Below are 21,029 nucleotides of genomic sequence, written 5' to 3'. Positions count from 1 at the left end.
GTGTGTGAGGAAGAGTATGATAAGTAGAATCAAGACTCAGATGTCTTCAATTACATCAATTTTATGGGGAAGGTGCTAATATTCTTTCATCTTCCATATGAGTAAGATTGGGGTGGGGAAAGCATTTATGAAGTCCATACTCTGCGTAAAAACTGTGTTAAGTAAGCAGTGGGGATCCAAAGAGAAAATAAGACAGTTCTGGCTCTCAAAGAGGGTTCAGCAGCAAGTCAAACGGAAAGATTCAATAGTTAAACATTATTTCCATGGATAAAACAATGTTTCTGATGTTGAACTATCTGACAGTGTCAAGTCCTTCGGGAATGAAAATCAAGCCTTCGTTAGTTGTGACTACTGAAAGGTAAGGGGCAATGGAGGTGGGTGTCAGGTCACATCTCCAAAGGGCTGCCTCCTGGATGACAGGCTGGAAGAAGGACTGATGATCTGGATGTGTGTGTGGTGGGGAGGGAATAAGGACTGCTATTCCCAGGGCTCCCGGGTGTCAGAAGGCAGGTGGGGGCCAAAGTGATGCCAAGGTAATGGCTCGACTCTTCCACCATACATAGCTTCCTATTTTCTACCTCAAGGAGCCTTGTTAATTTAGCTAGGTTGGCTTTCCTGTGCTACCTGTAGCATTGGTACTCATAGGGATGGTGGGCTACTCCTGGATGATGATAGTTTCAGGGTCAGGCTGGATGGAGAGTTGAATTCTGGGAGCACTGCTATTCCTAGAGGACTTAGGCTCTATTGATGGCAGCTGGTTGGCAGTTGTTATGTGTTATTATTGTTTAAAAAAATGTGTGTTTAATTAGACTGTGGAACTGATTCTGGGATATTTTAGGTCTAAACTAGGGCCTTGAGTATCTTTTCTTTTTAAGCTTGATTGATGCTTTTTGTTTGTCATGTCTGCTAGATTTAAGAATCAACAAATATTTATTAAGTGTGCCATGCATCCTATTAAGTGCCAGGCATATAAAGAAAGTCATTGGACTCTCCCTCCTCACAAGAAGTTCACAGTGTAATAGGGGAAGACAATACACAGAAAGCAGCTGAAAGAGTGTGGGTGGGAGAGGCAGGGGCCATGATGAATCTAGGAGTTGTGGAGAAAGAGAGTCTAAAGAGGTGAATGTTTCAGAATTGATTTCATTTTGTGAAATGATAAGTTTTTGGAGATCATGAAGAGTAGAAAGGCAGCCTTGGTGGGAAATGATGAAGTGAATTCCCATAGTCCCCTCCTTATATTCATTTTATTTGTGAATATACTACACCATCACCTTGGGAGCTTTTTCTTATGGCAAATACTTAAAAAAAGAAGTTTAGCAAAACCAGTCAACACATTTACCTTCTGTGAGAGCCTATGCAAAATTCTATATCTGTGGTCTTTCACCTCATCTTTGAGAATTGTAATTTCTATCTCTATTTTAAATGTAGATTTAAAGTTTGATAACAAAGAAGACAACTGACACCTCCATAATTCCTCAATCAATCAATCTCAGAAATTCATAATGGAACAATACAAAGGAAAATTGTGGGGATAACTTTAGATGAGCAACATTTTGAGGAAACATTGCTGAATTTAAATGAGTTTTAAATAACAATTTCCTTTATTCAAGGATCCCAGTATGAGATCATGGATCCCAGCTTGTTCTTTCATCCAGACAAAATGACTTTAGCCACACACACACAATAATAATAATATATTAGACTTATATATGTTCCTAGGCTCATCGCAGATCCAATTAGTCCCATAAATGGCTAATATAAACAAACCCTTTGGAACACCTGGCTCCACTAATTCAGCCTAATGAAGTGTACACAATCAGGGTTATTAGATGTTCCATTCTGAGTATAAGCTAAGTAATAAAGGAAAAATCAAAAGCTAAGATAATCTCCTCTACTATTTCTTCCCATTTCCTGCCCTAATGGCATGAATGTGAAAATGATATCAATTGCTTTAGATTCTTGCCTGAGATACATCTGTTCCTCTAAAGAATAGAGCTACTAAGTGTATCAAAGAAAAGTTCAAGGAGTAGGAAATTTCTATCTCCATTTAAGTCAGAATCAAATATGTAATTATATAACTCAAGAAGGCAACTAGAGTGCCATAAAGTGTTGTGGAAGTTTTCATCTGCTCTTAGCAAGCTGAAGCCAATCCTGTGCAAAGGGTGGGCTGGCCAGAGATCCCATGCCTCAGAAGGGGAATCTGACTTAGGATGAACTGGAATCCTCTGCATTCTAGTTTCATGTGCTGTAGTATATGATGAATGTTGGATCTTCATTCTATAGAATCCTATGCTTTCTCAGGTACTCAGGGAGAGTGACCTGGTCAGATCATTCTATAAGCTTTACAAAAGGAAGCCAGAGAGGTGAGGAAGAGGATAGTAATAGGGCCTAACCAGAAAATAATATGAAGTTTTGAATTTTAGCTCAGATCCTGTGAAGAACTGTTAGTGAGAGAATACTAACCAATGTCCAGGAAACTAATTTTGATTTCGTGATCACAAAAATCATATTGGCAGGGTAGAATGAGGCAAAGCATAAAATACAGAGTCTTTGAAGATCTTTTATGATGATTGTCACAGATATTTTATTTCTTAAAGTGAGAGAGACAGAGGCAAAAAGAGAGACAGTGACAGAGAAAGGCAGTGACAACAAGAGACAGAGAAAGAAGGGTATAGTATGATGTAATGTCTAGAAAGCTGGCCTTGAAGCCAGAAAAACCTGGATTCAAGTTCTGTCTTTGACACATCCTGGGCAGGTCACAATCCAAGATTCTACAACTTTCCAAGACTAAAAGCTAAGAACAGTCAGTCAAAATGCCTTTATTAAGTGCTTACTATGTGACAGGCACTGTGCTAAATACTGTAGCAACAAAGAATGGCAAAAAACAGTATCTGCTCTCAAGTAGCACGTGTTCTAATGAGCAAGACAACATGGCAAGATGCCGAACTGTACTGAACTGAGTTTCTTCACCTAGAAGCTTGCAATACTAAGGAAATCATAGATCCAGTCCTTCCACCCTTAAGTTGTTTGTCTGCTCTATTCAAAAAGGAATTTTGCCTTGTGCTGAAAAATGACAAGCATGGCTAATCCCTACAAAGTCAACACTGGCCAAAAGAGGCCTCCCAGTGGGCATTTAGTTGGATTTGGTGAAATTGTGAGAAGCTCATACTTGAACTCTCTTACTCACCAATCCATCAGAAAGCCAAAGATTCATGCTGCCCATGCAGTAGAAGCAAGAAGACAGTGGTGTCTCCATTATGATGAATAAGCAGCAGTGTTCACATACATGGAATGGTTAGAGCTTCCTGGAATATTTGGAAACAATGGGTGGGGCTTTATTCAGAAGACTCTAAATAACAAGATTTTCTGGCTGGAGGTGTGCTTGTTAAAAGGATTTTTCATAGCTTTCATCTTCTGGACATAAAAGTGAATGACACAATATCATGAATAAAACAATGTTTTTCTTGGATCCATTGATCAAAACCCTACAGTGTGTGTATTGTTCAGTTTTATTATTTCCTGGTAGCCAAAAACCATTTAAAATGAAACATTCAGAATTAAGAGAGTCTGGCATTTCAGTACTTCCTATCCCAGAAAGTTTAGTTGTCTTCTAATATTCTCTGAAAGGCAGAATTGACATCTTTATTTTGATGGATTTACTTATCAACAGGAGACCCTATACACTTTTCTACCCAAACTTCTAATTCCTCTACCTTTCTCTTTTTTTCCGCCCAAATCTGATCTGTGCACACATTTTCTATCATGAAATTTTTGCCAGGGATAGATCATCCAATTTAGTTTGCTCATATAATTACTCCATAAAAATGCATATTTTACCAGATGATGCCATTTAACCTAGCCAGTTTATACTAGCCAGAATTACTTTTTAAGCTGTAACTTTGATTCTCGTTCACTAAAATTACTTTCTCATTGCTCTCTGAGTGAATTACTATTGTTATGAGTTGGAATGAGACTGCAATTAGCATAGGGAACTTCTGATGAGGATATTCTCTGTATCCATGCAGATGGGTCCTTTTTTCTAAACCTTGGAAGTTAAGACAGTTTCTGTCTTGGGCTCTGAGAGGTTCATGACTTGATTAAGGTTTCAGTCAGTATGTGTCAGAGGTAGGTCTTGAACCTTTCTGATCCTAATGTGCAGGTACTTCTCTATTTACTACCCTTTGTTGTTTCTTTTTCCCTTTGTTGTTTCTTTTTTTAAAATTTGTTAGGAAAAAAATTCCTAATGGTTTTTGGCTATCCCAAAATGAAATGGATTGCCTAAAGAAGTAGCAATAAACACCCTCTCCCTGGAGTTTGTCACAAAAAGACTGAATGATATTATCTGCGGGAGATGTTGGAAAGTGTATTTTTGTTTTGGCCCAAGCCAGACAATACAGCTTGAGAGGCTTTTTCCAGCTGGGAGAGTGTGATAAGAATCACATTATTATAACTTCTTTACTCACAGGAGCAAGGTAAAGTTATGGATAATGATGGAAATCTTTGCTTTAAATTCTCACAAAGAAAATGCTGTCCAAAAGCCAAGCTTCCATTGTTTCATTAATGTTTGAAGTAGTTGGGAATCAGTTCATTCTAAGTGCTTATTTCCCGTTTAATTCAGAACAGATTATTTGTTTGTATACAAGATTCTTCTAATATCAAGTCAATTCAATGAAGAGAGGAGTCCAAAACAGGAGATGCTTCACTGAACAAAAAGAAATATTTCTACTCACTGGTTTTCACTGAGTACTTACCTAGTAGGTCAACAACCAATAAGTCTTGGCTGTGCAAACTATGCCTGTACCCACAGGGACACATCAATGTGCCCAACAGCCCAAGGGCTGTGTTTATTAAAGCTCTATTCATCAATTTAAGTCATGGTTGTGCAATGTAAGTTCAAGGATGCATTTGGTTTAGATAATAATAGGAATAGCTGAATTTTATACAGTACTTTAAAGTTTGCAAAGTGCTTTACATATATTATATGATTTGGCCTTCATGGCATCTCTACCAGTCTTTAGAAGGTTATCTAGGCAGGAATCAATAGTATACAGGTAGAACTCCAATGTTAAAAAATAAAAACAAAAAACAACCTCTGTAAACTTTGAGTATATATAGGTTAATTTCTCAATAGGAGCAACTTAAGGTGATTTAATAGAGAGCCACAGGAATAACTATACTATTAGGATGCTTTATTTTCTGGAAGAAAAATCCTTCTCAATTACCTAGCAACCAAGTCTGGGTCTCTAGATTAGAACTATGACATGACCAAAACACTGAAATCACTTTAATCCTGAAGGTGAAATTCAAAGGATATGGGGGGTAGGGAGGAGGGAGCAAAAGAAAGGAGGAGAAAAGGAGAGACAGAGGGAGAATGGGAGGGGGAAGGGGGAGAAGAAAGGTGGGGAGAGGCGACATTCAGAGAGAGGACTCAAGAGAGACTACACCAAAGGCACTCACCTTGTCAAAAGCAGGATAGACGGCTCGAATTTCAGTCAGCCAGCCATATGGCATGTGACCCACAGGGTATGTAGCTGTCAGAATTGCCACTGCCTAGACAGGAAGAGTCAGCAGACTTAGTCTGGGCATCAGCAAAGGTGCCTTCAAAAACTGCCCTCAGAAATGTTACAAAATGAATGTTTCAGGTTTAGCAATTTTGAGACATCACACCTCACTGGAAGATTAACTCTTCACGAACAGCAAAAAGGGGGAAACTATGCTCCCTACAGAGAAGAACTAGCCAGACTGTTTTTCAAAAGTATAAAATGCAGCTAAAGAGTAGACAGAGTCTCTACATTAAGCTAACTTGGGCTGTAGGACATCAGATTCCAATAGGGAAATACGAACTAATTCCTTTTGCCTTTACCTGATAAGATTATCTTAGAATACCTTCCTATCAAGGCTTCAAGAATTTTTCGCCAGGGAGTTTTGCAAAATCTTTGCTATCATGAGAATTTTAATAGGAATCCTGTGCTAAGGGAAAAAGCAACTTCGCTTTCTTGATCATTATATAAAGAACAGAACTCCAGCACCTCTAAAAAGGGATCTTTGGAGAAGCAACAGCTTTTGAAACTCATCTCTCCATTTATCTGATTTGGGTCTAGTAGGCAATTTGCAATATTGACTTTTTTTCATAATCTCACAATGTGTTCTATTCCATTTATTTAAGAAATCTGGTAATCTATCTCTGAAGGGTATAATCTAACCTTGGCATAACTCCAGGACAGACCACCTTCTCCTTTAATTTCAAGTCCCTTTCTGCTCTCCAACTAATCTTTACTTGGATGTCACCCTTACGACTAAAGAGGATATGTTGGAGGAAACAGTGAGCATTAGACCATAGCTCTGCAGTCTCACACAATTTATTCAATGTAGATCATTTCTGAAGTGCTTTAGGAAATGCTTTTTTTTTCCATGAGAAATTATGACTCATCTCCATGGAAATGAAGTTATCTTTTGTCATAGGACCATACATCATATCTATTCCCTCATTTTAGAGCTAAGGAATTATGGCTTGGGAGGTTAAGTGACTGTTCAAGGTCACACAGCAAAATAAATAATATTTGAATGTTGAAAACATTCTCTTGTCACAAATAACTGATAAGAAATCCAATATGCTTTGTACTACATCACATTGTCTCATGTCAGTAACTTAAAGAACAATAATGACATTGCTGAATCGACCCATGTTTAGGCGAACTCTCAGCTATTAACTGACTACTACATGTCAGCAAGAGTAATTAAATGAATGAGAAAACAGTAATATTTTAAAACTAATATCACAGTAGTGTCTCATTTATCTGGTGGCATTGGGATTAATTTCCAGAAAAGTGAATTTTCTAGATAATTGCAACTTAACTACATGTATATTGCTAAAAGTTTATTTAACTTTTTTTTTAAAGAAGCTTTTCTAAAGTCCATTAATAAATAGCATGATGTAGTAGTGGAAATAGTTGGCATTTATCTGTCATTTTATGGCTTACAAAGTATTTTATACCCATTATCTTATTCTCACAATAACGCCAAGAAATAAGAGAGATCACATTGTTCCCATTTTTACAGAGGAAAGAGAAGCACAAAGATGTTAAATTATTTGCTCAAGATTACACAGCTAGCAAATGGCTGAGCTAGGATTCAAACTCAGCTCTTCTGATTCCAAATCCAGTATTCTTTTTTACTATATTACAGCTGCTTAAAATAATTTAAATGAATGAAATTCAGTTTCTTATTGATGACTCAAGGCTACAGCATGGTCATCAATTATTACCTATGATTCTTCACAAAGGATATTGTAGTACGTAGGGTTCTCTAATGCTACACTTTGATAGCGCCAACTGTTATGCTTTTAGAGCTTTGGTCTGTTTTTCATAGGTTTCTCTGGTCCTCCTTTGTTTCCAGGTTGTGGGAAGGTTTTCTTTTTTGGGGTTCTTTTTTTTCCTTACTGCTAATTTGTAGATTTCCCCCATTAATTATGTCATGGAAAATCAGATGATATCAAATTGGTAATAAGAATGGAATCTAAAGTAAAAGTAAAGGATAGATTGTGGAATGTGCCTATGAATAACATACTAAGTTTTAGTATATGGGTTTTCTTTTTCAATTCTTCCTGGATTCATGGATATTGAAATAGTGTTTTACTTAAATTATGGGAAAAATCACTCTATAACTTTCTGCTGTAGGACTTTTTTTTTGCCCAATTATAGTGTCCTTTTGAATTGGTACTTGATAGTATAATTTTGGTATGAATGTATAAAGTATTACAGACTTTATGACTTGCAAACAATTCCCTTCCTTTGGTTTAAAAAAAAAAAGACAATTAACCTTTCTTTTTTTTATATCACATTCTTTCTCATCTCATTATGTGGTCTGGATTCCCTCTAGGCTAATTTAGAAATTGCTTTAATATTTAATTATGCTCCAGATTTTCTCTTCAAGAGATGATGAAATTCCAATTCACAGGCAAAGGCTGGACTGTCACATTTTTCTTTATGGGCAACTTGAAATGTTCTTTTGGGGAAAACTGCTGTTACAAAAACCACACAAGATGAGAACCATAGCTTTAAAAATAAAATCCAGGAATCAACTGAGGCATAAAGGCTAATATACTCTTGATTTGTGAGGGTGTTTTCCTCCCCTGCCAATAGTGAGATGCTTCCCAATTCATGGAAACTGGCAGGATACATGGGATAGGATACATGCTGACAAGGCATTTCAAGGCTCATTCCTGCCCGTTCCTTTTCAAAGGCAACTTTTCCGGAAATTGAAGTTTCTAAAACATTCAGGCTGCCAACTTCTTTCCTTAAAGCTAGTTACAGAGGGCAAACTCAATTCTTCAAAACTTGGTCCTGGAGAAGAATGAAGTAATTCTAATTATACCACACTTGAGAAAATGGTTCCATTCTCTTGTTTCAATTATATTTTTCTATCTTTGGGTTAGATTATCAATTAGAAAAAGAGGTGTGGTTGTGGTATGATATTACTAAAAAGGACATTGTCCATGAGGGGCAGGGTGATATTTAAGTGATGGTACAATGTATTAAAATAGGAGAGAATAGCTTTAATTCAAGCTCCCCTTAATATGCTTGCAATTATTTGGCAAAAGTTATTGAATTTGGCAGCCATAGTAAAAGGAGTAATGGACTCACTCTATGGTGCTATAAAAAAAAAGCATTGGATTAAGAGCCAGAAAATCTTAGAAGACATTCCTAAAACTAGCTGGGTAAATTTGGAAAAAATATTCATGTTTCTGGAACTCAGCTTCCTTATCTTTAAAACAAAGGGAGGGGTGGGACTAGGTTATTTCTAAGGTCCCCCTCAAAAGTCTGATTCTATGATTTTAAGTGACCCCCTGATATCTTACAGCAGAAAGAGTTCACACTAATTTCTAATTATAGGATGAGTTAATTATCATATATTACATTTGTAAATCCTTTACTTAACAACTGCTAGAAGGAAATAAATGCCCAGTTCCCCAAAGATGATCATACCTCAGTGGCTGCAGAACTGCCACCAAGGTCACGTGAGACAAAAAGGTTGACTATGGGCCTGCTGATTCGCTGAGTTGCCAGAATTAAAGCCAAAGGCCACCAGAAGCTCAGCATCTTTCTTATTGTAGCATCTCCCTGTATCAAGAAGAGAAAACAGAAGCTTACTCAATACAGAAACAGAAGTAAAGGCTTACCTAAAAGCTTTTCTTCCTATGGTTCTAAGCAATGAACAATTCATTATCATTCTTAAAATTTATGGAGGGGAAAAAAGGTCTCCTTAGGTGACCCAACAAACATAACATTAGGGGAAATTAACTCATATAGTCGGCAAGGCACACACATCAGGCTAAATGGATCCAAAACTCTGTTTTCCTCACAAGAAACATGTTTCTTTACCAAGGCTAGGATCTCATTTCTAGTTTGTGATTAAAAATAAGTTCGAAATTGGTTATCTGTTTAATCATAGGACTGTCTGGCCAGGAACTGTATCATAGGAGGAAGGACAGAAAAATAATAGGTGTTTGAAGTTTATTTTATATTTAGTGAGTACCTATCAAGGAATCTGAACCTCAATTTGGTTAAAGAAAATAAAGAAATAGGATGTAGATCTTCAATTACAGAGACCCAATAGGAATAATTTGTATTATTCAGAACCAAAGAGAAGGCAGATTGACGACAAAATAACTTGATAAAGTATTATGAAGGATAAGATATCTAAAGATTCTCAAATAACTTGGTAAAGTGTAATGAAGCATAAGATATCTAAAGATTCTTAAAATAAGGAGTTCCCACCTATTTTTATGTTGTTTCTTGTTTGCTTTACCCAAAGCATGAGTAAGTATAATGACTATCTAGGCACCACCCTATATCAAATATTTTTAGAACAATAATTTTTTCTGCTTCTAAGTGAGTGACAGTAATAAATTGATTATTGGGAAAATAATTTTAACTTGGCTATCCTGATAAGAGTAATTGATATAATGCTATCAATAGCTTCTTTATTGATGCTCAAGTGGTGAATATTATTAATTATATAGTTACAGCCTGTTATCCTTTGTGTTGTGGTACAGCATTGAAATAGTAAAGCTAATATTTTATGAAGTATTACATAGGTTGTTTCATAGTATTACAATTATACCATGAGTTCGGCATGTTTAATCCAAATCATGAATGATCAAATTCAGAAACTAGAATTCTATCTGTGTATCAGTAGAGAAGAAAATTATTTGTTGGCATGCTTATTTAAAAATTGTTTAAAAATCTTTACCTGCTGTCTTAGAATTGATACTGAGGGGGCAGCTGGGTAGCTCAGTGGATTGAGAGTCAGGCCTACAGTTGGGAGGTCCTAGGTTCAAATCTGGCCTTCCCAGCTGTGTGACCCTGGGCAAGTTACTTAACTCCCATTGCCTAGCCCTTACCACTCTTTTGCCTTGGAGCCAACACATAGTAGTGATTCCAAGACAGTTGGTAAGAGTTTAAAAAAAAAAAAGAATTGATACTGACTAGAGCAGTAAGGGCTCTGCAACTTGGTTAAGTGAATTGCCCAATTTCACATAGCCTGGAAGTGGCTAAGGTCAAATTTGAACCCAGCACCAATACCCCCTTCCACCCAGGCCTGGTTCTCTATCCATACTTCTGAGGCTACAACTTGATTATGTTCTATCCAGCTTTCAAAGGTCAATTCACATGTGACTTTGTTCACTGACAACTCATCTTAAATCTTCCTAGTAGGGGAGCATACAATTTAAAACCTCACTAAAGATTGCCTTTTTGTCCTTTAATTGTTTCATACTCATGCAGGAATTTTAAGTTTCTTAGGGCAAGGACCATAACTCCCTCTCCTGGAACTCCTCTAGAACTTGCCATAGTTCTTGGCACATAGTAGGTTTGTAATAAAGTTGTGATAAATTACAAATGGAAGGTACTGATGGACCCAGTATGTGTTCCTGCTGAGAAAATCAAGCTGAATGCCCCTTGGATATATACTTATGAATATAAAAATACCACTTGCATTTAGGCACCAACAACTTTAACAATGGCATATATTATTACTTCTTCAATTAAAAAAGTTAATCTTTAAAACAGAAGCACAAATAGGCTACTAACTGATAATACCACTAATTATCCTCTCCTGTGAATATTACTCAGGACTTGGCTTTAGGCTATGACTACCCAGGTCATAGAGCAGAGGGTTTTTTCCCCTTTCTTTGGCTCCCTAGAGCTTATAGCACAGTGCCTGGCACTGTTATTAAATGCATATTGACTAACTGACTGAAGAGAGCATTTGATCATCTTTAAATATTCTTCTGCTGAAGTGGCTCACTCTGGGAGCTCATCAAGATGGGTCTCTGCTCCAGTGATGCAGATCATAACTTATCTATGATTGTGCAACTTGTGTGAATCTCATCTCTGTCCTTCCATGAGCTGACCACAGGGAGTTCAATCAACCAGTCATCAAGCATTTATTCATCACTTACTATATTCCTGGCACATGCTCAACAGATGGAGTTATCATTGCTTTGTTTGAGGATGCTAATGTGGTCCTCTATTGGTTATCTCTCATGCTCACATTTACATAGTGCTTTACTATTCCTAGTAAGGAATAAACCTCAAAGCACTGAAAACATGGCTAATAATAATTAATAATAATAATGCACCTTCTTATGGTGATCAAGGCATTTCTTCATTTCTGGATTCTTCATTTCTATAGTGGTGGCCTTAAAATAACTATTATTTTACTGTAACATGACGGTAGAGATATTGGTGAAATTGGTGTAGGTAATCACAGCACACACTCATCAAAACATACCCCTACTTCAGGTCCACTGCTATCTGGGATGATGTCATGAATGTTCCTGTAGTACCCTAGGCACAGGGTGGTACAGCGGACAAGTGCTCCCATGTACAAAGAAAGGATTGGAATGAGAAGAGGTTCTCTGCATTCCAGGTGACTATGAAGCAAAATGGCTACAAAAACAACCTGAGAAATGAAAAACAAACAAACAAAAACAATATGTCAAAGGAAAAAAATCAAAACTTGATATTAAAATAGATGTTCCATTGAGAGAAAACCTTAACTTGTATACAAACAGAACTAAAAGGAGTATTGTCTTAGAATGTTTTTAGTGACAGTCCTCAGTTATTTAGGTTTAGATATATGAGATCCAAAGAGACCTTATAAATCTTTGGGTTGAACAAAAGGCCAGTTGCTTTGACTTTTGTCTTTGATGACTCTGGAAGAGAGAGCGAGGCTGACAGCTTTGTGGAACTCTTCCTCCCTTATTTAATTATTTAATTAATTTATATCTTTATTTTATTTATCTATTTTTAAATTTTATTTATTATATAGTATATAATGAATAAAATATATAACAATTATATATGTAAATATATATAATTAAAATTTTATTTCAAGCACAAGTCAAGACATCACCTCTTGGTGTCACTGGTCCTCTTCAAAAATGAACTAACAACATAACAAGCATATAGTGTTGAAAACCTTCTGAAAGTATAGCTTCAGAATAAGCATTAAAAATGTACCAAGTGGTCACTTAACTGTTTACACAGCGTATATCATTATACTTCTTTTTACTACAAATCTGGACAGAATTATGATTTACCAACATAATAAATCTTATAAGTTGCTTCTGTGTGAGGCTGGACCAAAAGCTTTAGTTGATTAAAAATACAGTGTCCTCTCCTCATTTCCAGAGCTCTTCTTCTGCCAAGACTAATAATCATTTGGAACAAATATATAATATTAGGGGATGGTCAAATCTGGGAAACTTTCCAGAAAGAAAGTGAAATGATTCCCATTAAAGAAGCTGTAGGCATAATAATAATAATGATTAATAATAACAAGACATTATCATTCACATAAAAGAGACAAACAGATGGAGCTTACTAAAAATATCACATGAAAACAAAGCCAAGAAAAGTAATTAGATCTGCTGTGTTAAAGGTGAAGTACTGGGTTCGAATCAAGAACACATGTGATACCCAGTGGAATCACACATCAGCTATGGGGGGGCGAGGGAGGAGGAAAAGAAAATGATCTTTGTCTCCAGTGAATAATGTTTGGAAATGCTCAAATAAAAAAAATTAATTAAAAAAAAAGAAAGAAAAAAAGTGAAGTACTAGTTGAGGTGACTAGAAAATCTATAGAATTTGCATTTTTTTTAGTTCATAAATAATGATAATCACAGATAATAATAGTTAACATGTAAATGTATTTTAGGGTTCACAAAACTCTTTGCAATACCATGGATATAATTAGCACTAATAAATGTAGTGAATGAATACCAGCAGGGCATGGGATTCCAAAAGTAGGGCAATAGCAGGTACAATGAAGAAAGAGCAGCCCCAACTTAAAAAAATATAATTCCTAAAAAGGAATGATGGTGATGGTGGTCATAGGTAAAAATGAACATTAATCCCAATTACTGTAAACATATTGCAACTAAAAGATAAAAATGGACCTTTGAATGGGGCAGCTGGGTGGCTCAGTGGATTGAGAGCCAGGCCTAGAGACAGGTGGTCCTGGGTTCAAATTTTACCTCAGATACTTCCCAGCTGTGTGACCCTGGGCAAGTCACTTGACCTCCATTGCCTAGCCCTTACCATTCTTCTGCCTTGGAGCCAATACATAGTATAGACTCCAAGACAGAAGGTAAGGGTTTCAAAAAAAAAAAAAGGATCTCTGAGAAAGGGTATGATTTATGATGCCAGGACATTTAGGGTTTCAAAAAAAAAAAAGGATCTTTGAGAAAGGGTATGATTTATGATGCCAGGACATTTATCGCTATGGAGAAAACTCAAGAAATCAAATGGAGACATATGAAATACGTTTGATATATAAGTGCTTCTTATGGAAACAATGTTCAAAAAGTGATTTATTTGTGATCTGGTTGGACTTTGGTACCACTTATTGCCTTTCTGAGATCAAATGAATAGGATGAAACTTGCCACAGATGCCCTAGAGAAATGAGGGACAAAAGCACTGATAGATCATCATGGTGATAGAAAAAGGCTTCCTGGAGGACAGGCAACAGCAGGGGAGAGGTCTGTTATACACACTGAACAATGCTCTGTTTTGCTGTCAGAAATAATAAAGCTTTTATTATTTCCCCATGTTCCCCCAAGTTTGCTGCATTCAAGTGGAAACTAATCATAACCATGAATTACAAACCACAAAGCACTTAGAGAAAAGCCTTGCTGAACGACTTCCACCCGACATACAAAATGTGTTATTTGTCTTTGACCTCAATACATCCTTCTCTGATGAAATCTGTTCGTTGATTATTTCCTGGGTCACTTACAAAAGACCTGACCCTTCGTTAAGTTCTATGAATTGAAGAGTATCTAGTTCATATTATTAAATTCCTGTTTTACATATATATATATGTACACACATATATATGTAATACATAATAGTATAATGTATATACTATGTAATAGAGAAAAGTAAAAATTAAGACAACTTTTAAAATGCCTGAAAAATGAGTTCTGAAGTCCAACACTATTTATGCCTAGTCTTTGGTTTCCATTAACACTACTTTCATTTGGCTCTTCTTCCACTTCTTTGTTTGCTCCTTCTTGGTGTTCTTTTTTTTTTTAAACTCTTACCTTCCATCTTAGGATCAATACTATACATCGGTTCCAAGGCAGAAGAGTGGTAAGGGCTAGGCAACGGGGGTTAAATGACTTGTCCAGGGTCCACAGCTAAGAAGTGTTTAAAGCCAGATTGGAAGCTAGGACCTCCCAACTGTAGGTCTGGCTCTCAATCCACTGAGCCACCCAGCTGTCCTTCTTCTCAGTGTCCTTTGCTGGCCCCTAAGCATGGTTACTAAAATTCTGCTCTAGACCTCTTCTCCTCTCTTTTTAGAAGATCTTACCAGTTCCCAAAGATTTAGTAATTTTACAAATGGATCTCATTTTAATTGGGATCTTCACCTGGATACCCTATTGGAATCTCAAACTCAACAGGTCCAAAATGAGAACTCATTATTTCCCACCCTGCCATTCTCCTGAAATCAATTCTTCTTCCAAACTTTCTGTTGAGGGCACCACCAATCTTCCTGTGATGACCTCAGAGTCATTTTTGACTCTTCTCTTTCTTATATCTCATATCCAATCAGTTATCCAAAATAACTGTCTACACATCCTTATTTTTTTATTTATTTAATTTATTTATTTTATATTTATTTATAAGGAGTCTATAGATCCTTATTTTTTTCCACTCACAATGAACACCTTAGTTCAGCCTGTTATCACTTATCATCTAGACTACTATAATAATCTCTTAATTGCAGACTCTGCTTTTAGCTTTTCCCTACCCAAAACATCCTCCACATGCATGGCTGACAAAGTAATTTTCCTTAGGTAGAGGCTGGGTTACATTACTCTTCTGCTCAAAAATATCCACTGTTTACTGATTGCCTCTAGGATAAAATATAAACTATTCAGGCTATCATTTAAGGATAACTTGCCTTTCTAGACATAGTTCATAAAATTCTTCCTTTTCATACTCTATAATCTAGCCTAAATGGGCTACTGTTTACTAAATCCTATATTTTGTTTCTTGTTTCTATATATTCTCATAAACTGTCCCGCATATCTTTTCTGCCTTTCCGTTAAGAAACTCTAGCATCCTAATGTAAGAGAAATCTGAAAACTGACTAGTGTGTGGAATTTCTAGTTCACATGTAGCATCTCCTCTTTGACCTAAGAACAATGCGTCTATCAAGATGTTTCACTGGAAGACAGATTTGAGTCCCACCCAGGCATTTTAAAAGAATAGGCACAGCTCATGAGAAACAGACGGGAAAGAGTGAGGATTTCAAGAGCTAGGTAACAGCCAAGAGGAAACAGCCTCCTCAGCGCCACTTAACCTAATGAGCTGAGCATGAAGGAATCAGAAGCTCAGAAAAGACAAAGAAGGGCTGAAAGCAGAAAGTAAAAAGAGGGCTCATTATAGCACAGAAGGAAGTGATAGAGAAGGGATATGGGTAGCCTCAGGGATCCTAGAGCAAATGATTTGGGATGAAGCTATTGCTTGTTCTTATATTTTTCAGGACTGGGGGAAAGTTTAAAAAAAAAAAAGGCTGTTCTAATCCCACTTTTCTCTCCCTATATCTGTTCAATAAATGATAATATGCCACAGTATGAACAATGAAACTCTTGAAGAGCTTATATGTATTTGAAATTGCACCATTTGAAGTTACAATTATGTCAAATGTGGTCATTGGTTCCAGCCCAATAGAAATATACAGTGTGAATTCAACATTAGCACTAACTGGGATCAAACTTGTTTCTTTTATCTGTTCTTTATCTTGATCTTTGTCTCAAAGAGTGGAGGATTAGCTAAAGACTTTTACAATGCACTGTTCTAAGCATAGGGGTTCCAAAGACAAAAAACAACACAGTCCCTGCTCCTGATGTATTTGGGAAACAAAATATTAGGGGTAGGATATGACATTAGAATAAATATGATGCAATGTGATGAGCTTAAAGGAGGGACCTGGACAAAATCCTATAAAGAAATGAGAAAGAATAAGATAGTTCCTTACTAACCAAGTAGGAAACATGAACTTTTAAAGATTTATTGTGTTTGAAAAGGTGAACTCTTACTCAACTGACCACTTTTGAAGAATAGGTGGTTACCAATGAATCCAGCAGAAAATCCTATATTATTATAACATTTATGTGCTCACAATAACTTACATATTAGTTGTGTCAAAAGGCTACAAAAGAAAATTGTTTGGGTTTTTTTGGGGGGGTTGGGGGGGTTGAGGAGCCCAAGAAGGATAAGAACATGGAGGAAAGCCCTAGTTCTAGCTACTATATGTTGTTCAAAAACTTTGTAAGTTATCCTATAAAGGTTACACTTTCCACTTTCCCCCCCAAAAAAAGTAATCTGCTATATAGTATGTTCATTTGTTGAAGTGAAATGAGTCTGATATGAACCTATTATAGGTAACATCTGAACTGATACAGTAAGGCAACAACAGTAAATCAGAGATCTGTTTGTACTTCTCATTTTAAAGATAATCACATGACAGATTATAGACAATACAATTCCTTGATTTTAGGCATAGGAAAACATTAACATTTTAATAAAAATTGAAATACATTATTAATTTATGGGCACTATTGTAATTAAGGTAATAGAATCTCCCCATAAAGATTACCTTTTTCAATAGGCTGGTAAGTAGAGTAAATGAATTTGCTAATTGGTCTTTTCTGGTTCTCACACCTGAATCTAGACATATTATAATTTTTACCAAAAAAATAGATTAAGTAGGAAAATATTAAAAAAGCAATATTGAGATACAAAAAAGTAGGCAGTTAAACATTCTTCAAAGTTTTAGTTAAATTAAGATCAGGGAAGATGAGGATGGTCACTGAACAAAGCAAACTGCAATAATATGATTGTCCTGTAGTAATACAATGCATCTGATCATTATTTCCCATATTAGCTTCAATAACTTGCTATTACATATAACTGATGTTCTTTGTAAAATCCAATCTTTAAACCTGTTGATGGTTTCATAGAAGCCATTACTAAAACTAAATAACAATCCAATTATAATATCCCTTCTGTTTAATGTTCAAGGTCTAATTTTGGGGGGGGATCTTTGTGAATCATATGATTTTAAGGACTGAAATTGCACTAATTAGGGGGAGATTATTTTGACAGAATGAAACTTAGCTTCAAAATAGCAGAATATCTAAAATTTGTAGACCAAAGAAGTATGACCTTCAATCTTTTGGCAAAGCCTGACATATGGACATATAAATATTTTAATAATAATAGCAACACAGCAAAGTATTATCTGTCTACGATATAATTCTTTTTTTTAAACCTTTACCTTCTGTCTTAGAAGTGATTCTAAGGCAGAAGAGTGGTAAGGGCTAGGCAACTGAGGTTAAGTGACTTGCCCTGGATAAAAAAAGGTAGAAAGTGCCTGAGGCCAGATGATATTACTTTTCTTACACTGACTCAGAAGAGAACTTCATTAAGAAGGGAAAATTGGGACCAAAGGCTTGAAAATTCTGCAAAAAATTAAATAATGTAAAAAATACCTGTTTAATTGTATGAAATGTTTATATTCAATCATTAGTGACCATACATGTCTACCTAAATCAATGCAAACTTTATAAATAGCTTTAAACAGGGAGTTGGACACATGATGAACATAATACTGACCCAATCAGTTAAAAACAAGGCATATTACAAAAGCAAAACAGCCGCAATGTAATAAAAGTCGTGTGTGTGTGTGTGTGTGTGTGTGTGTGTGTGTGTGTGTGCGCATGCGTGCTCCTAATGGATGGGGGCAGTGGGAAACTGGGCTAATGTCCAATAAAGAATGCATTCTATGCCAAGTTGAAATGTATGAATCCACAGGACAAGGTTTGAAACAATCTAACCTTTCAGATGGAAATGCTATATTAAAATTAATTTTAAGAAGAATCTTCTAGTTAAAATATCTTTTTCTTTTTCAAATCATCAGCAATAACAGAATTAAATTCCCAAAGTTTGAATGTGGATGGCACCTGTTCCCAACCTGAACCAATCTCATTAGAACAAATCTGTATGTTATGAATCTGTAAGCCATACCACATTAGACCGGACCTTAAATTAAGGAGAAGATTCCCACACATGCCTATAAAGTATTTTTCAATGATATGTTTTCTCTTTCTTTGAAATGTAAAATATATTCACTGTGAGGATTTAATTTCTTTTTTTCACCTTTCAAAATAAATCTGTAAAAATTAAGTTGTGATGCCAATTTATGAAAAATGTAAAGCATTTATTTAAAATAAATTTATTTATTCATATTAAATAAAGCTGTTATAAGATTAATCTAGATAGTTCATAAGAAGCTTTTAATACAAGATTTAAAAAAGAAAAAAGACCAGGAAGGAAAAAAAGCCACTTAGCCAACAAATGAGAACAGAAAACAACAAAACAAATACATTAACCATTATTTGCAAATAACATGGCAAAAGGTGTTAAGATTAGTAACTGTAAGCTATTGTCTTAAGAATCTCACACAGTTCATTTGGGGGGAGGGCAGCTAGGTAGCTCAGTGGATTGAGAGCCAGGCCTAGAGAGGGGAGGTCCTGGGTTCAAATCTGGACTCAGACACTTCCCAGCTGTGTGACCCTGAGCAAGTCATTTAAGCCCCATTGACTAGCCCTTACTGCTCTTCTGCCTTGGAGTCAATACACAGGATTGACTCCAAGATGGAAGATAAGGATTTTTAGATAAAAATTAAAAAAAAAAAAGGATCTCACACTGTTCATTTGGAAGGCTAATTTTGGCTTTTTCAGGAAGCAATAAGCGTTCAACAATAAATGATTTTACTGAAGGGTGAAACACTAGGGTATGTACTGAGAAAAAGTTATGTTAAAAACTCACTGAGTCAGAAGAGCTGGAAGATGTCAACTAATTCATCTTTCCATTCAATAATTATTACTGACATTACATACTTTGGGAGGAAAATGGTTAGAGCAGTTAATGGTCTCTCTGAATTTCTGTCAGGTGTGATATCTATTATGACACCATATTGACAGCCTGGGACATGAATTTTGTATGGTTATGGGAGAGAAGATGAGTCAGGGAGGGTCTGACTTGTGTGGTAGACTCTGGGGGAAGAAAAGTAAAAGAGAGGTACTCACAGAATTAAAATACATTAAAATGTAGTGAACCAACAATGATAAAAAGTCATGTAAGGGAAAGAAGGAAGAGGGAACAGAAGCAGACATTATACCTCCACCTGTAAATCATACAACAGATCATTACCTGGTATTTTCTAACTACTGAACTGGTATATGTGTGGGTATGGTAAGGCATCATTGTAAGACTGGAAATACTACCTTAAATGTAATTTTTAGGAAGAATAGTCTTACCTAAACATTTATTTTTATTTTCCAAATCATCAGCAATAATAAAAATTAAATTCATGAAGTTTAAAGTTGATTCAAACATTTGAAAGTTTCAGCTAAAATAGAGAAAGGTCTTTTACATTTAAAGCTAAACAGTGAAAGGATCGTAAAAACCAGCAACCAAAAAAATAAGAAAAATCATGGTATTTTATCTGATTTGTTTGAAATTCATTTTATCATACAGAATATGATCTAAACACAATTTACTAGATGTTAGTTTTAAAACAAACTCATTAGCATAGCATCATGTGAGAAAGCACTTAGTAAACACTGATTCTTTTGTAAGGTAACTTGTAGTTATTTAAGTATCAATTATCCAGTCTGTAGACTATCTATGTTCATTTCTCTTGCTCCTTTATCAGTCTTTGACTATTAATGTATCAAGTGGATCTAAGGGATCAAATGAGATAATATCTAAAGAAGTCTTAGCATAGTGCCTGGCATATGTAGTATATAAATGTCTATTCCTTTCTTCTTCTCAGACTAAAATTATCCATGAAAATCTGCACCAAAAAGCAATTGGGAAAAGTTAGCAATTTTAAACTTCAATAATGGCATAAGATAAAATAAAATGCTATAGTTGTTTCCTAATGTCATTCACTGAAATTTAACTTTCTTTCACATGAATTTATAAGTAAGAATTCTATGAATAGGGTTTTTTTGTTTTTTTTTTTAATTATTTTTTAGTAAGTACATTTTCTTAAAAGATCAGACCTACTTTCTTCCATGGAAGAGAAGACCAGCCTTTAGTTAAGTCTTGGTTGGCAACTAAAACCAAATACATTCTTATCTTCTACCCACTGAACATGCATGAAAGTAGAAAGTATAAAGGACTGAAATTGATAGGTGGAGTTTAAAGAATCAATCACATTATTTTATAGTTATACCTAATTTTTTAGTCACACTTCTAAAAAATTAAGTTCTCAGTCTCAGTTCTTTCAAATCTCAGATGACTTAGCCCTTGATTAAGAATTTATTCATTATAGACATATGTAAGAAAATATGGAATTTATTCAATTCTGTGGCTATCCTGGAACATTAGAAATAGTCTTCTTTAAGAATATCTTTAATCACATAAAGTAAAATCAAGGTAAA

General features: G+C 35.5%; 1 protein-coding gene and 1 long non-coding RNA gene across 2 annotated transcripts in view; one reads left to right on the top strand and one right to left on the bottom strand.

Annotated features, from left to right (window-relative positions):
* The window catches only part of ANKH (ANKH inorganic pyrophosphate transport regulator), a 211,119-nt gene that overhangs the window by 50,054 nt on the left and 140,036 nt on the right, over nt 1-21,029 (bottom strand). Inside the window, exons 6-8 of the mRNA XM_001372956.5 lie at nt 11,794-11,964; nt 8,985-9,119; nt 5,458-5,550 (exon numbers count right to left, since the gene is read on the bottom strand). Of these exons, the coding sequence (XP_001372993.2) occupies nt 5,458-5,550; nt 8,985-9,119; nt 11,794-11,964 (399 nt within the window). The remainder of the gene's footprint in view (nt 1-5,457; nt 5,551-8,984; nt 9,120-11,793; nt 11,965-21,029) is intronic.
* LOC103094610 (uncharacterized) overlaps nt 1-21,029 on the top strand; it is a 120,214-nt gene that overhangs the window by 6,488 nt on the left and 92,697 nt on the right. The window lies entirely within an intron of this gene.

Source organism: Monodelphis domestica, chromosome 3 (assembly GCF_027887165.1).
Source record: "Monodelphis domestica isolate mMonDom1 chromosome 3, mMonDom1.pri, whole genome shotgun sequence".
NCBI classification, from domain to species: Eukaryota; Metazoa; Chordata; class Mammalia; order Didelphimorphia; family Didelphidae; genus Monodelphis; species Monodelphis domestica.
This window is presented reverse-complemented; position numbering and strand designations above follow the sequence as displayed.